Genomic DNA, 15,593 nt, shown 5'->3' with positions numbered 1-15,593 from the left:
GCATCAGTGCTCAAGATAGATCATCATAAACACCGTCACAACTGGCACCCTTCACCAAGAAGCAACTGGTGATGCACAGGAAGTCAAATACCCCATTGCTCACCAAAGCCATCCCTTCATCAGACTGCAAGGTCACATGGGCACTGCTGCTGTGTATATAAGTAGTGTGAATTGCCATGGCTTCCATGGCAAAATGTTAGGTCCCCTCCCCACTTGATCCAAACTCCTAAAAGGAGCCACTTTAGTAGGAAAGAGCGCAAAAGCATTTGAAATTCTCATCTTTTAATGGTCAATGATAACTTTGGGCTGGTTCTGTGTATACAATTAAACAATATACTTAAAGGTTTTCCCTCCCCAAAAAAACAAAACAAAAAACCTTTCACACCCCCTTTATATAGTTTTCTTCCATCAACGTTCCACTGCTGGATTTGGCTCCCACAGCCTAGCATACAGCTCTCAAGCCACTGCAGATCCACATCTTAAGAGTAATGAAGAACTGAAAAACTTTGGTGCACCAGTGATGTGTTATTTTAAAAATAACAACTCTATTAAACCAAATGCCTTCCCAGTCTCCACTGCTTCTCAGAGGGAAAAAAATGTTACTGTGGGAGTCTTAATACACTTGTCTTTGTGGGTTTCTCTTTTCCCTACTGAAGTCATACAACGTAGAGTTCATAGATCTTCTTTACACAGTACACCAGGGCAGCGAGTGCTATCGTGTTATGCAGTCTCTTTCTGTGCAGGTCATCCTTTCTCACCAGCACCACAGGAGTGGAGGAAGTGAGCGTATGCAGGGGCAGGCGGGAAAGTTTATAGGCATCATACTCCACTTGGTACTTGCAGCAGGGGTCAAACTGCCAGGAGATACCGTAGAGGGTGCAGCAGGCCATGCTCAGCACGCCAGCAGGCAGGGAGATGTAATGGGAATAATCTACTGGAAGTGCCAGAGGGGTGAAGAGACAAGCAGTGCCTGCTAGGACGGCGGTCTTGTGCAGGCAGTTCCCAACGGTGATCCAGCGAGCGGTCTCGTCACCGATGCGAGTGGGCTCTATCACTATATATTTGTACTGTGCTTCCAGGGCCTGCTCCAGCTCGTACTCAAACTGGTCCTGAGCATTCTCCCCATTGTAGATTTCATGCACAATGTAACACTCCGTGGAGGACAAGATGATCCTGTTAAGGAAACACAGAATTAAGCTACAGAGCACAGAGACAACCCTTCCTCTACATTAACCCAGTTAGCTTGGAGTATGAGAGATTGACAACTGAAACCAGGTCAGCACCTTATGGTCACCTGATCGCTGCTTTTCCCTCAACAAAGTAGTATTTTTTCTAATCAAAACTCTCTTGAACAATCCGCTGCTCTCAAATGAAACTTAGAAAAGCTCTTTCATTTTGGCTTAACTATGCATTTTACATACAAGTGAACTTTACTTTCCTCACGCTGGGGAATTAAGAACTTTTCAAGAAAACAAGATCTTGCAATTGGTTGAATCCTCCTGAAACAGATTCCCCACTTGACTTCTGCCATCAGTGACATCACAGTCAGCTGCTGCGGAGATGGTGTCAATCAGCATTTAATCTGTAATGAAAGAGGTGCTGGGGCTCAAGCAATTTTTTTTTATATTCATAACTGATGCAGCAAGCCCAGAGGTGCTGGGGCTATGAACTGCCAAGCCTAGATCTCGGGGATCAGCCCTGGCAAAAATTAAGCACTGGTGTCAATGTCACAAAGAGGAGACTGTGTCCGATGATGGAATGAGCCACCAACAGAACAAAAAACAAACAAACAAATGGATATGAATACAAGTTGTCCCCTCAACGAAGGTGTTGCAAATTTTCAATGAGACATGCGTTTTGGCCACCCTCTTTCCTGGCACAGATCAGAACCACCTATGCTAATCCCCACATTTCCAGATCCCACACCTCAACCATGTTAGTTCTACAACCAAGAGCTATGCAACCTATATTCCAGCTTGCTATAAGACTGGCTAATTTGTGGGATCCAGCCTGTGGCGATAAGAAACGACACAAACGTGTAGCTACAGCAAGAGGTGACAGCGGAGCAGCAATCAGAATTTGTTAGCACATTTGGTTCCTTCCTCTCACCACACTGGAAGGCAACAGGGGAAAGAGGCGGGTTTTACTGCAACATTGGTTAAATGCTAAGAAACCGCTGCTCGCATTACCCTGGAGCAGTCTCCCTACTCCTGCCACCGGACTGTACTAGGGAAGTTCTGTACACAGACTGCATGTATCATGCAAGATCTTTGCATGCCTTTGGTAAAACAGCTGTTGGTAGTTTCCAGCTTCCTGCCCATCAGCAGCATCTTGTCCTTTATCTTGTTACTCCAAAGTCCACAGATATGTTTGCTTATCTGTGCAGTAGCCTCACATCTCTTCTGCGCCCTCAATGAGAAAGGAGAACAAAGCAAATGGCGTTGTCTGTTACACTGGGTGGGCTTTGCTTCATTAAAAGAAACTGATTTTAATATGTTCTCTTAGAGCCCCCCCGTGTCCCGAGCACATGGGCTCCCAAGGATATAGTGATTTGGCAAATTCCTGTAGCACAGCAAGAGCAACCAGTACACAACTTTGCCCGACTCGCAGCAGACATCGTTCCTGATAGCACTTGGGCTCACTTGGTATTAGTGATTTGGCAATGGAGAATTCTGCAATGGAGACTGAAACTAACCCTTCTTTCTTGCTCCATTAGTATAAAGATACTAGTGTGTTGGCACTGGAAATGGCAAAGGAAGAGAAGATGCATGTTTGCAAGCTGCTGTAGTGCCAGACATTACCCTTTAAATTCAGTTTTAGTCACACTGTGAAGGGTATTGTGCAGCAGCCACCTGTAATCAAGAATATTGTTAAATTACAGGCTGTTGCCTGAAGTAGCTTGTTTACAGTGAATGGTGACAACAATACCAAGCAGCAGGAGCTAAGACTTACCAGCCTCCTTCTTCAGGACCGAAGAGCTGTTTCTATAAGAGTCTGGTTGGCAAGCAAGGTTTTCCTTGTAAGCCAGCCATTGGGCATTCTCTGGTTACATTACATTTGCCTTGAGTGTGTCTGCATGTAGAATAAGAGATTCTGCCAGTGCTGCCTAGGACAAGGACTGGTTTGCAACCTCCTATGAGATTCTATTTATTTGGTGAAGGAAACAAAACATTTCACTGTGAAGCTTAAGATTTCTTTTCCCCAAAAAAAGTACGTTCTCTAGCAGATTAACCCCTTCAGTTTGTCCACTGCTCAACCTTGGAGGTGCAAGCTTTTAAAGGAAAGCATTTTTGCTAATTTAAAGGGATCGTGTCTAGTAAAAGTACAATATTTGTTATAAAACATATTGAAATATGTATTTGTTTTACATTTCAGAGAGACGTATCTAAAGTTTAAACGCCAAACAGAATTGAGTTAGCATGACAGCACCAGGAAAAGAACTCGAGCAACCTAGTTTCACTGCGCAAATAGAGTCAAATGTAGTCATGGCATACAGGGTGAAGTTAAATCTTTTCACCAATGGTTTCCCCCTCGAGGAAGTACTGAAGATGTCTTAAGTGCTAGTGTAGGACAGTAGAATTTCAGATCCAGTTCAGATTGCATCAGGGATGGGATGGGGTATTTACCAGAGGTAGTTTTTACCTGGCAAAAATCATGTTTTTTATCACCCCAGAAAAAACGAGTTATTCACAGTTTAAGGCATTTTCTATTCTGAAAACTGTTTAGTTAATGCACACCAAATTACACTTAGTTTTAGTTACATATTCAAATTGTGGTTACACAAGGGAGTGGATTAATCAATTAGTTTAGGTTTGTACAAATGAAGTAAAACTACCGTGGGGGTAATACTAATATATTTAATTAGAATACTGAACAGTGGAACGCCTATGCATTTTGGTTTGGTATGTTCTCAAGCCAGTTATGCATGTCATGGCTCATTTCTGTTTTCAATACTCTATAAACAAAAGTCAAAACCATTTGATTATAGGAGAATGACAATGCAGTTGGTAGGCTTGAAGCGTTAAGCAGTCAGAGGCACACAGACTTGCAGACTACTAGGTCCTTCTGGCCATGCAGCATTCTGTAGCAGAAGACCGCCTTTGATGTAGTGGATAGATGCACCCATTCCCCAGTTCTGAATGGATGTATCCAAAGCTTGACAAGGATTCGTTCTATGCTTGCTGAACTAGCCGGACATGGATGCAATTATTTTTCCCGGTTTAAACCATATGTACACCTGTATTTACCAGCACCCTGTCCTAAACTAATTTTTTTCTGGGAAATTGCTAACCCTGGAAGGCACACTTGAGACCCAGGCTTTGTGAAACAACAGCAAGTGGTTTCACCCAGTTGGTGCTAATACTTAATTAGTTCAATCCAGCTTCAAGAGGAACTGATGCTGAAGCCATTTTCAGCAATGGTTCAGCTTCCTAGCTAAAAACAAGGCTCAAGTGTCTTACATCAGAAATGCCATGTCAACCAAGTGAAGTTATGGGAAACGTTTAGGTTGAGAGAAGAATCCTACCCACTGTTAAACTTCCTATAATTTTGTGGGTTGCTCAAATTAGGTCTGGCAATTTAAGAGGAACGGGCCCATTCTCAGATTGAAACACACCAACTCAGCTCAGACCCCAACACTCTCAGGCTTCAAGTGATTTCTTCCCTCTAGAATCCTTCTGGTCCTTGAAGGATCTTTGAATATCCCTCCTGTCCCCTGCCTTCCTTTCCCCACACTTTATATACTCTCATAGACCCACTTGGTCAATAGCCTTCCAGTCAAGGAAAATAGGACAGGAACACATTAAACATTAACCATGGACTGAAATTACTATCGGAAAATAAGTTTATACAAGCCTTCCTCTCTCTTCAGAAACTTTATCCATTCTTGGGCTCTAGGCTTTTAGGTGTGAAATCAAAACACGATGCATAGGAGCAAAAATAAGCTCAATAAAACTGTTCAATATAAAAGTCACGAAGCAAAACAGAATGGGACGTGCACCCTCGAAAGCATCTGGCTCTAGGCGGTATGCTCTTGTGGCTCCAAGCACAGCAGCTGCTGATCCCTTGACCAAATAATCCCTGTTAGAGCAATTTATTCTTCCATCAGACAGTGCCCAAGATGCAACTGTTCATCTTGGCAATGGATTAGATAATCCCCCCAAAAAAGGAGGGGGAGGAGATGAGCTACTCAAACAATAGCAGGTGTCAGGAGACAGTGAAGTGAGCAAAAATTACATATGAGGTAAATGCAAGATAAATATTATTCTAAAGTTCAGGCATGTGGGAAGTTAAATTGGGTGTGCGTCATTCCCACATGCGAGGCTGGCTGCAACAGGTGGAAAGCCTGGGGAAAACCATCGTACACAAAAGAAGAAAAATCCATAGTGTGTGTAGTGTCCCCCCATAGGAGAGAACTCTGGAGAACTCTGTCTACAAGACTTACCAGAACTTGTTGACATGCAAAACAAGAAAGGGGTTCTTGCCCTCAGAGACCTCAAGTACAAAGACTAACAAAACTAATTTTCCATGACATAGGGCCTTTCATTTGAACAATACAGCACATACTGGAGCCTGTGCAGTATGCTTTTTGGAACTCGCCACCAACCCTGGAAAAAAACACGGCCAGGGTTTAAGCATGGTCAGTGCTGTGCTTGTATGGACCTAGGTGGGAGCATTGATAACTCAGTTATTCTCGATTCTCCTTAAAAGTGCGATAAGTAACCAATGTCAGAGGAGATCCATGTTCAGAAAGCATGTAATGATGCCTCACAGCCAAAGGCTGGATGTGCTAGTTATGCTTAAAAGCAGGTGTTAAACTAGGCAACGTTAAATGATTTTCTAGTGGAAAGCATCTCCACTCCTGATAAGAAGTATCCACAAATCGTGCACAGTTAACGATTCCTTTGTTGCATTTATTGTTCAAGTTTCTGAACCCCTTTTATATGTGATGTGTAAGTCCCAGGTTAGCTTTTTGAAAGGTGATACAATTGTTCATGGACAACTGAATGGTGGAACCACAGGTATTCTAAGAAAGGTTTCTTGACTGTAGGTAAACAGTACTAGGCAGAAATTCATGAGAACTGCAAATGCAAAGAGACCTGTTTGAGTGGTGATTGAAAAAGATGGGCTTCCTCTCGTGTGATAATGCTTGTGATTTGCAAAACTTGCATCACATGCAACATGCACAAAAGAAATGAGTACGCCAGTGCAACTAAGGACTGAAGACTGGTGTGCGGATGAATTCCAATAGAGCCACATCACAGAAGGCCAAAAGCATACAGTGTCTGACATCCTTAGAGTCCCAACCAAACCTGAATAAGTCAGTACTGTGTGGACAGGCCAGACTCAAAATCATCAATGCACTAACCTTTTATTTCTAGATCTGGGTTCAAGTCTTGTTACTTTCAAGATGAAAAATGAGTTGTGGTCTCACTTTAATCCCTAGTGGAAAAATTCCACATCACAAAACCATCATACAATTTGACAAGCTTGTCCATTTCAGCTCAGGAAAGGTCCAGGACTGCAATGACAGGGGTACTCCACATGAGAATTGAGGTCCGATGACAAGCTTTCCCCACAGCACCGTCCCACATTCTAGCATTCTTGACCCATTACTATCAGTATCTTAGTACAGAGACAATGTGTTCAACCACAACCTTCGGAGAACAATAATCAATATGGTCAGAACAAAGAGGACAAGAAACAACAGCACACAGGCAAAGCAAATTTCCACTCAAGAGATGCAACTTAAATGCAATAAGATTATAGCCAAATAAGGAATTCTACATAGTTCTCTTTGGAAAGAGGATTGCGGGGAGAGAGGGGAGAACAGATCAGGGAAAATGAGCCTGAGACCCTGAGAGCTGCACCAGTGATAGAAGAAGACAGCACCCACCACCGAAAACATTGCAATACCATTAAAGAGACCACACTGAGCAGGAGAAGCGCCACTTTTAGTTTAACAAAAGAATTAGCTAGACTAATGGAAGCAGATCAATCACTGCTCCAAGCAAGCGGATTACTGGAAATCCAAGCGGTACAGGTAGTGAAAGGAAAGACCTTTAAGACAGCCCAGAAGCCAGTAAATACAGTTGGGATGAAATCAAAGCTGCATTATTGCATTGTTCTTTCTGAGCTGTATAAGTTTGTTAGACTGTTTCCCCAGGGAACAAGTGGCATTCTGTTTTGTGCTCTAGTGGTCATCGTGCAGAATTTTAGACAAGAACTCCAAGTGCACGCAGTAGCTGTTCTCCATTATAATTGCTCTGGGCTACAGATTAGCAATTCCCTTTAGATACTCTGCATAAAGAGTCCCTTTGGAATGAGGGAGGGAAAGCAGTATTCAGTGGGTTCTCTTTAGTTTGTTTTTCAGTATTTTGTTTAACCTTTAACCACCATCATAAAACCAGCCCAGAATCGACAGCTAATATACTGTTAGATCCTTAGCCATATGCCCCACGAATAAAGTATAATCTGGTAGTGACCAAAGAGACCTTCCAGGTATCAATCAGATCTTTTATGGAGGGATATGGTCTTTCTAGTTACAGCTGCCAGTCATTTTGTTACATTTGACTAACTTTCCTAACACTGGACAGTATTTTATTCACTAGCTATTCCCTTGAGATTACCCCTCAACAGACACTCCTTTTAGACTAGCTGGCTGACAGCTAAAAACTGAGCTAGAGAAATACCTTAAAACAGCTCTTTGATGAGAAAACTAGACCGGTGTGCTCAGTCAATAAGAATCTGTCTTATTCACGAACATAAGAAAACTATTTGCTAAATATAACATATACACGTTGTCATCTGATGATAACTGAGCCATCACCATTGCCCTGCACACAAGCCGTGTTCCCAACACCACACAAGATAGGTAGGTGTGACTTGGGAAAAGACACCAGCCAAGACTGCAGTGGATATCTCCAATTGCACAAGTGGGAGAATATCATCATTTGGCTAAGAAGATTTACACTAAAAGCAGGTCATCTTACCATACAAAGTTATTTGGAAGGGGAATTGTCTGACACATAACAAAAGTAGCCCGTTGCCAGGTTTGTGTTGGGAGGGAGTGTGTAGTAGTGGTTAGAGGTACTCTAGTCACAGATTGTCTTGCTGTGTCATCTCTGTGCCTATTTTCATGCCCAACCCCTCTCCCACTCATTTGTAAAAGTTAGGATCATATTTAAACCTCAGAACAGGTCAGTGAGGCAAGTAACTTGTTTGTGTTTGTGAAGCACAACACCACCACCACCCCACCTAGGGCCGTCAGAGTCTTTAAATTGGGCCATAGAACAGAGGACAATTTTGCTACTCCATAAAAAGAGCGCTGCTTTCAAAGGCTGTTGGTTACACTAGCTAGCAGCGGGGTGGGAAGAAGGAAGGAGATGCCAACGGAAGGGACAACAGGATTGAGCCAGAAGTTTTAAGAAAGTAAAGAATTATGCATACAATTTTTAAGGAAGTGCAACAAGATTTCTCTCTTTCCTTTCTTTAAAGTTAGGCTTCCAAAACTTCTACAGCTACTCCGCAGAGAGTTCCACCGTATCCCAGTTGCTCATCCATCCTGACAGAGGCTGAAACACAGCTGGTGACCAAACATGCATTTTAGAAAGCTCTTTGTGAGCGCAGACACTACAAAAAGCCAACAGCAGCAACTGCCACCAGAGCAGCCAGGCCAAGTATACACTCTTCCCTTCCCCTAAAATTACTCCACAGCCTCCAAATCCAGGGAGCAAAACAGCAAAATCCTAAGGACACAAGCCACTCAACCAGCATTAAGCACTCTCCAAAGGGAGGTCACTCTGAAGGTCTTCTGTTGCCTCCACCGCTTTTCAACACAGATTTTTAAGGAGCGTCCCAGTCTCCAGAATGCTCCTACCAATGAGCACGTCCATGAGGCATCGTTTGGCCTAAGGGTTAAAGCTGCCTTTGGTAACGTGCAGATTTGCAGTGACCTTCCCCCTGATGCTGCCTCTCTCTCCCTTTCCCTCCTCGCCCCCAGCCAAGGCACTCCAGCTGGAGCCAGCTGCAGACTGCAACGACGCTCTGCAGCTGGACTCTGCCCTGGATTTACCCACAGGCTTGGGACTATCACAGCTCTGTCCTTAGCTCACTCTGGTAGATGGTGGCTTTGATTCCTCCCATCACTGCCCTGTTCTCCTCTTTCCTCCCCCTCCCCCACAACAGGCCTCCCCATTTCCCCCCCTGGCCTGTTCTTCCCCTCTCCTCCCTCCCGAGCCCCCTGACCTGCACCCCCTCACTCCAGCGGCCTCCCTTCTCCCCTCCCCACCGGTCTCCCCCTTCCTCCATGACCTGCATCCCCTCACTGTCCCCTTCTCCCCATCCCCCACTGGTTTCTCCCTTCCTCCACGACCTGCACCCCCTCACTCCAGCGGCCTCCCTTCTCCCCTCCCCACCGGTCTCCCCCTTCCTCCATGACCTGCATCCCCTCACTGTCCCCTTCTCCCCATCCCCCACTGGTTTCTCCCTTCCTCCACGACCTGCACCCCCTCACTCCAGCAGCCTCCCTTCTCCCCTCCCCCCTTCCCACCCCCCCCACTGGTCTCCCCCTTCCTCCATGACCTGCATCCCCTCACTGTCCCCTTCTCCCCACCCCCCACTGGTCTCCCCCTTCCTCCATGACCTGCACCCCCTCACTGTCCCCTTCTCCCCCCCCCCCACTGGTCTCCCCCTTCCTCCATGACCTGCATCCCCTCACTGTCCCCTTCTCCCCACCCCCCACTGGTCTCCCCCGTCCTCCATGACCTGCACCCCCTCACTCCAGCTGCCTCCCTTCTCCCCTCCCCCCTTCCCACCACCCCCACTGGTCTCCCCCTTCCTCCATGACCTGCATCCCCTCACTGTCCCCTTCTCCCCATCCCCCACTGGTCTCCCCCTTCCTCCATGACCTGCACCCCCTCACTCCAGCGGCCTCCCTTCTCCCCTCCCCCCTTCCCACCCCCCCCACTGGTCTCCCCCTTCCTCCATGACCTGCATCCCCTCACTGTCCCCTTCTCCCCATCCCCCACTGGTCTCCCCCTTCCTCCATGACCCGCCCCCCCTCACTCCACCGGCCTCCCCCTCACTGTCCCCTTCTCCCCCCCAAACTGGTGGTCTCTCCCCCATGACCTGCACCCCCTCACTCCACCGCCCCCCCCATCAATGTCTCCCCCCCGTCCGTCCCGCTCACGGCGGGGAGGGGGCCCAGCCCAGCCCAAGCAGGACCCCGGGTCCACGCCCCATCGCCCCTGCTCAGGCCCCTTTGGGGCCCAGTCTGGCGGCGCCCCAGGGTCCCGCCCTGCCCGCTGCCCGCTCGGCCAGGCCTCACCTCTCCCTACCGCCGCTGCCACTGCTGCTGCTGCCGGGGCCAGCGCGCCTCCTTCCCCACGCCGCCATCTTGGAGACTCTCGGCTCGAGTCGCAAATGTCTCTCCGCCAAGAGGGCCCGGGCCCGCGCCCGAGCCTGCCGGGAAATGGAGTCCAGGTCGCGGGGCCGGAGACACTGAGGGAGCGCGGCCGCCGCCCGAGCGGCCTACAACCCCCACCATGCTCTGCGCCGCGCTGCGGCCCATGGGACATGTAGTCCTGCGCGCGGCAAGGCGGGGACGCTTCCCAGTTTGGGACGAGCCGGGTGGCGCTAGAGAGGCCCAGACCCTGCGCTCAACCCCATGCCCAGCTTGTCGTCTCAGGGAAACACCCAGGGGAGTGGTTGGGGAAACGGACTACAACTCCCACAAAGCACCGGGGCGGCCACGTGGGGCCGGATATGTGCTCTCAGAGCTGGGGGCAGGGGCAGGGAGCCCCTATAAAAGCCCCCTCCCCCGCTTCTATAGTCTCTGGGGGAGACTGTCCTGGCCTCAAATAGGCCTGACCCCGCCCAGCCCTAATGGCGGGGTTGAGCTTTGGGTGGACTAGTGGGGACAGGCTGACCTGGCAGAGGGGCTGAACAAAGACAGTCCTGGGGAAGAGGTGGGCTCCTGTGCTGCTAGCTATTTAAAAATAAATACTAACCCAAGCCCTATTGATCCCCGCTGACTGACTGAGAATGGGTAGGGATGCTCCTGACCACAGCTCTAGCATGGTACCCTCCATGTCCCGCTAGGAAGGAGCAGGAGCGGACAGCAGTGTGATGCATGCTGTAGATTACGAACCCCCAAGTAACCTGTAAATCGCGCAGGTGCTAGATTTCTTTAGCTCCAGCAAGCCTGGGCTTCTACTACTGAGCTAAAGAGCTATCTCCTTCAGCCATAGGACTGTGGTATTGGGTTTATGTCAGCTGTAGGCTGGTAACCAAGAAGGGGTGACACATCACTCTCAGTTGGGCAGGTCTGAGATTCCATACAGCACAGGCAGGTCTATCCTGGGAAGAGTGAGTTTAAACCCACCCAAAACTAAAGACCTGCCCCATCAAGTGAGGAGGAGTAGCCACAGAGCCGAGGAAACAACTAATTCTGGGGGACAATGAATGACAAAACAGTGAGAGGCATGAAGGCCAAAGGTTCAAAGCAAAGGCTGCAGAGAGGAACACTGAGCAGAGAACTCTGAACACCATTCACTGCCTCATGCAGGAGCACCAAGAGTCAGTGGATGCCATCCGAGGAACAGTGCAGTAGAGGCAGGATTGACACTACACTGCTGGGAACCAGGCTTTGCTGGAATTCTCAGGGCTCCAGTTCAGTGCTGCAGCTGTGAAAACGGCACTGAAAAGAGTAACAGAGCAACAGAGAGCTGTAGGCTGTAGAAAATACAGTTCCTCAGCTCAACACCCTCCATTGTGCCATCACTTAAACCCAGGGCATAAATTATTTTCCTGATTTTTTTAAAGAAATTCCTTTTTATGTCTATTTTTGTGGATCAAATAACAAGGAAAACTTTAGGGAGGGGAGAGGTGACAGCACCCAAGATGCGAGTCTTGGGGTTTTCACTTGCAGGCAGGCATGGTTGATACATGCAGATGGATTACAGTGTGAGGGAGAAGGATGGAGGGCAAGCAGGGAGCTGGGGCACTGGCAGGGAGGACAAGTGGGTGACGAGCTAGCTGTATTGTGTATGGATACCATTGAGATGATATTTGTGCCTGAACTAAAGATTCATCCCATCTTTTGGCATGAGCATGGAATCTCTGGGAATAAGCCTATCCTTACAAAAGGAAGTGGACTAGCACATTTCCATCTCCAGTTTCTTATGATCCCAAAGTATTTTTTCAGATTTAACAAGCTGACATATAAACTTGGCAAAAGGATGACCTCACCCACCCACTGAAATGCAGCCTCCCACAGGGTGAAACGGGAGAACCACCACCACATAACAGATTAGGAGACTACAGGGGTGATTTTTTTTTTGTTTAGGTTGCCAGCTGTAAATTACCTGAGATGGAATTTGGCCAGGACGCACCTACAGAAAAACTCACCTCAGACCTTCCAGTAAGTGCTTAGCGCAGATCACATGGACAGAAACAGAATAGAACAAGAGGCCAACTGTAATAGAAAGTAGGTGGAAGAAGTACCAGTGCTTGGCCATACCCTGCCTACTTTCCATCACGGGCCAGTACCATTCAGGAAGTGGGTAGTGCTGGTGTGGAAGGGGGTGGGGCCAGAGCAATTAGGGGATGGGTTAGATTCAGCACATCCTCTCAGCAGTGAGAGCTATCCATCCATCCCCTGGCGTAAGCACTAAGGAGAGGGCAGTATTAGGAACAGCACCCATCCTCCCTGGGGTATAGGCCCCCTGCCCTCTGAGAACAGCAGCCTTGTAGGTTTAGCAAGCTGCAGTTTGCAGGGGGTGAATCTAGTCCACTGTGCTAAAAAGAAGAGGATTTTTTCTGTCATTGATGCTTCCCAGTCTCACGTTACAGCAACACAAAAGTAACATTAAAGAAGATTTTCCAATAAAACAACGTCCTTTTCCCCCAGCTGCAGCTGAGTTCACATCATCTGCAGATAGGGCGGCCAATCCCAGCTAAAGACGTTCCGTGGGGCGATACCTGCCGTGCCCTGTCCTCGCACTCAGCCAGCAGCGGCCCCTTCCCCTCAGCAGCAGGAGCAGCAAAACTCTTCCTGGTCCCTGGGGTCCCTTCAGAGATGGCCCAGCATTTCTCCAGTCCATTTACAGATGGCTCAAATGGATTTGCTCTCTGCTTCTCGGATATTACACCTCCTCTTCTTGGATCAGACAGTGCTCCCCAGGACATGCGGCCTTGGAGGGGCCTGGGCCCATTAACTTTTAAAATTCCTTTCTCCTGCTGTTTCAGTCTATCTGCAGGAAGAATCCATCACCCAACTGCACCTAACTCCTACAAAACGTGCAGTGAGACCTTTAGAGACTACAAGAGGACAGGGCATTGGCTTTGGTACATGTGTGAAGTGATTGAAAGTGCATTTCAGAATATTGTAAAGATGTCTGTATATCTCCCTGCTAGAAAAATACCAGTGGTTATCAATAATGGCACTGATGAGCAACATAATGTAAATAAAGATAATGCAACAACTCCTTAGTCACCTACAACTTTAAAGGCGTTGGCACATAGGGCTTAGTTGTGACATACATAGGATAAGTTCTGATTCCTTCCAGCCGAGGGCAGTGGTGCATATACACTCTAGCCATGTCATTACAAACAACATATGTTTAGAACATGCCTATAGCACTGCAGAAGTCCATTCACTACAGACCAGGGGTTCTCAAACTGGGGGTCACAAGGTTATTACATGGAGGGGGGCACGAGCTGTCAGCCTCCACCCCAAACCCTGCTTTGCCTCTAGCGTTTATAATGGTGTTAAATATATTAAAAAGTGTTTAATTGATAAGGAGGGGTCGCACTCCGAGGCTTGCTCTGTGAAAGGGGTCACCAGTACAAACGTTTGAGAACCACTGCTATAGACTGTGCTGTCAAACAGCAACATTACCCTCTGTGTGATGTACAGTCAGTGGAAATAAGACTTTCTGGAATGTGGAATGTAAATAGAAAGAGTGTAACTAGCAACATTCCAGCTTTTGTGTTATAAACCAAAAACGACAAATACGCAGCTCAAGAGGTGCATCGACCAAAACCTCCAGTGCGGGCGTTTGAAATCCAAGCCTGGAACCAGACCTGAGTTTTGCAAATGACCACCGGTTTTACAATGGATATAATCAAAACCCTACAACCAAGCACAACCCCGCTCCCCCAGCCTGGGGCGGTGGAGATCTGGCTTCAGATTCTGTGGCTTGCACCCGGCTCTTTTTGAAGCAATATCATAAAAACAACTTCTGTTCAGGGGGCCGGGAGACCAAGTACTTGAGCTGTGCTCCCAGGGCTTGTGAAGGCATTAGGTCCCTTGATGGAATTTCCTTGTTTCAAGGTGGAGCCTGCTTGTTATCCTTGCTGTGTACAAAATCTGCAGGGAGTAAATCTTTTTCTCCAAGCTATTGAAATATTATTCGTGCATTCTAACCCCTGAACACAAGAACGCAGACCCCCAGGTCAAGGGACAGGCTTACGACTTACCAGGCCCTTGTAGGAAACCCAGATGGAGAAAATTGGTCTTGGTGTCCTTCTTTGTTATGGTCCTGCTGCTGGATGGCAGAGGGGTCAGGCTGTGACTCCGGAAGCACTCAGCTTGAAGCAGTCATTATGGCCCAGTTCCTCAAAGATATTTAGAAGCCTCTTTTCCATTGAAATCAATGGGAGTTGGGCTCCTAAATACCTTTCAGATTCTAGGCTTGGGTGCGTACAGCCAGCCTTACCTATGACCTCGAAATAATATTCCACAGCTTCAGTCCACAACTCCTTGAAACTGGATGGGTTCTTTGCAAAGGGGAGCCTCTCCCTCCCCATTAGTTGGGCTTGGGTCCCTGTCCGCAGGGAGGGTGGTTTGCCAAAGAGCTTGGGTAGCCCTTGTTAGGGGAAAGGAAAAGACAAGAGCAGTCACAGAGCATCTGGGAATATACCGCACCATGCTCAGGTCAGCAGCTCAGCACCGGGACCAAGCCTCACCTCGTATAAGGAAGTGTCTTTCTGAATAAGAATCCAGCTATGTACTTAGATGCCATACTTTCTGAGTACCCACCCCTTTGTGGATTTATCTTCCCAACCGCCCCTGTTGGATAGGGAACTAGCATCCCTATTTTGCAGATAGGGAAATGGAGGCACAAACAGTGACCAGCCCAAAGTCACACTAGGATTTGGTGGCAGTGTCAGGAATTGAACCCAGATTTTCCAAGTCCCAGTATCATGCCTTAATTGCAAAAATAGCCGACCCTTTCCCCAAAGCAGGAGCAGCCCCCATCAATGCAGATTGGTTAAGCCACACCTTTTATTGTATTGTATTCCATGCAATATGTTCACGTTTAATAGTATGACATATAGGGAGGGAGAATGTTAGACACAAATGAAAGCTGAAAGGTCATTTGTGTCAGGTCCTGAGTAGGAAAGGCACATAGTTACCACTGAATTCAACAGGAAAAAGAAAAAAAAAACCCTAGACAGAGGGAAACACAACACTGGAGGCCATACGAGAAAGAGGGAGATTCAAACTGGTTGACACGGAAGTCAGTTTGACAATGTCCTATATATTCCTTAGGCCTTTAGTTCAAGTGAGTTTTGATATCTCAACACAC

The 15,593-nt window shown here is 47.5% G+C and overlaps 1 protein-coding gene and 1 long non-coding RNA gene across 2 annotated transcripts; one reads left to right on the top strand and one right to left on the bottom strand.

The window, feature by feature from the left end:
- Nucleotides 1–265: 265 nt before the first annotated feature.
- On the bottom strand, nucleotides 266–10,639 carry TMEM11 (transmembrane protein 11). The gene is made up of 2 exons (XM_044981221.1): nucleotides 10,328–10,639; nucleotides 266–1,173 (listed from the first exon to the last, which is right to left on the bottom strand). The coding sequence occupies exons 1-2, from the start codon at nucleotides 10,393–10,395 to the stop codon at nucleotides 657–659; spliced, it is 585 nt and encodes a 194-aa protein (XP_044837156.1). The 5' UTR covers nucleotides 10,396–10,639; the 3' UTR covers nucleotides 266–656.
- A 116-nt stretch (nucleotides 10,640–10,755) lies between these two features.
- On the top strand, nucleotides 10,756–13,209 carry LOC123344744. The gene is made up of 3 exons (XR_006572648.1): nucleotides 10,756–10,967; nucleotides 12,347–12,421; nucleotides 12,911–13,209. It is a non-coding gene; the product is annotated as an uncharacterized LOC123344744 (long non-coding RNA).
- The last annotated feature ends 2,384 nt before the right edge of the window (nucleotides 13,210–15,593 follow it).

The sequence above is a fragment of the Mauremys mutica genome, chromosome 11 (assembly GCF_020497125.1).
Source record: "Mauremys mutica isolate MM-2020 ecotype Southern chromosome 11, ASM2049712v1, whole genome shotgun sequence".
Lineage (NCBI taxonomy): Eukaryota > Metazoa > Chordata > Testudines > Geoemydidae > Mauremys > Mauremys mutica.
The sequence above is the reverse complement of the archived record's forward strand: the minus strand, read 5'-3'. Positions and strand labels throughout refer to the sequence as shown.

Coding starts and splice junctions, on each gene's coding strand:
- TMEM11 (XM_044981221.1), bottom strand. CDS start 10,395: ATGGCGGCGTGGGGAAGGAGGCGCGCTGGCCCCGGCAGCAGCAGCAGT. Junction 1,174..10,327: donor GGCAGCGGCGGTAGGGAGAG/GTGAGGCCTGGC, acceptor TTTCCTTAACAG/GATCATCTTGTCCTCCACGG.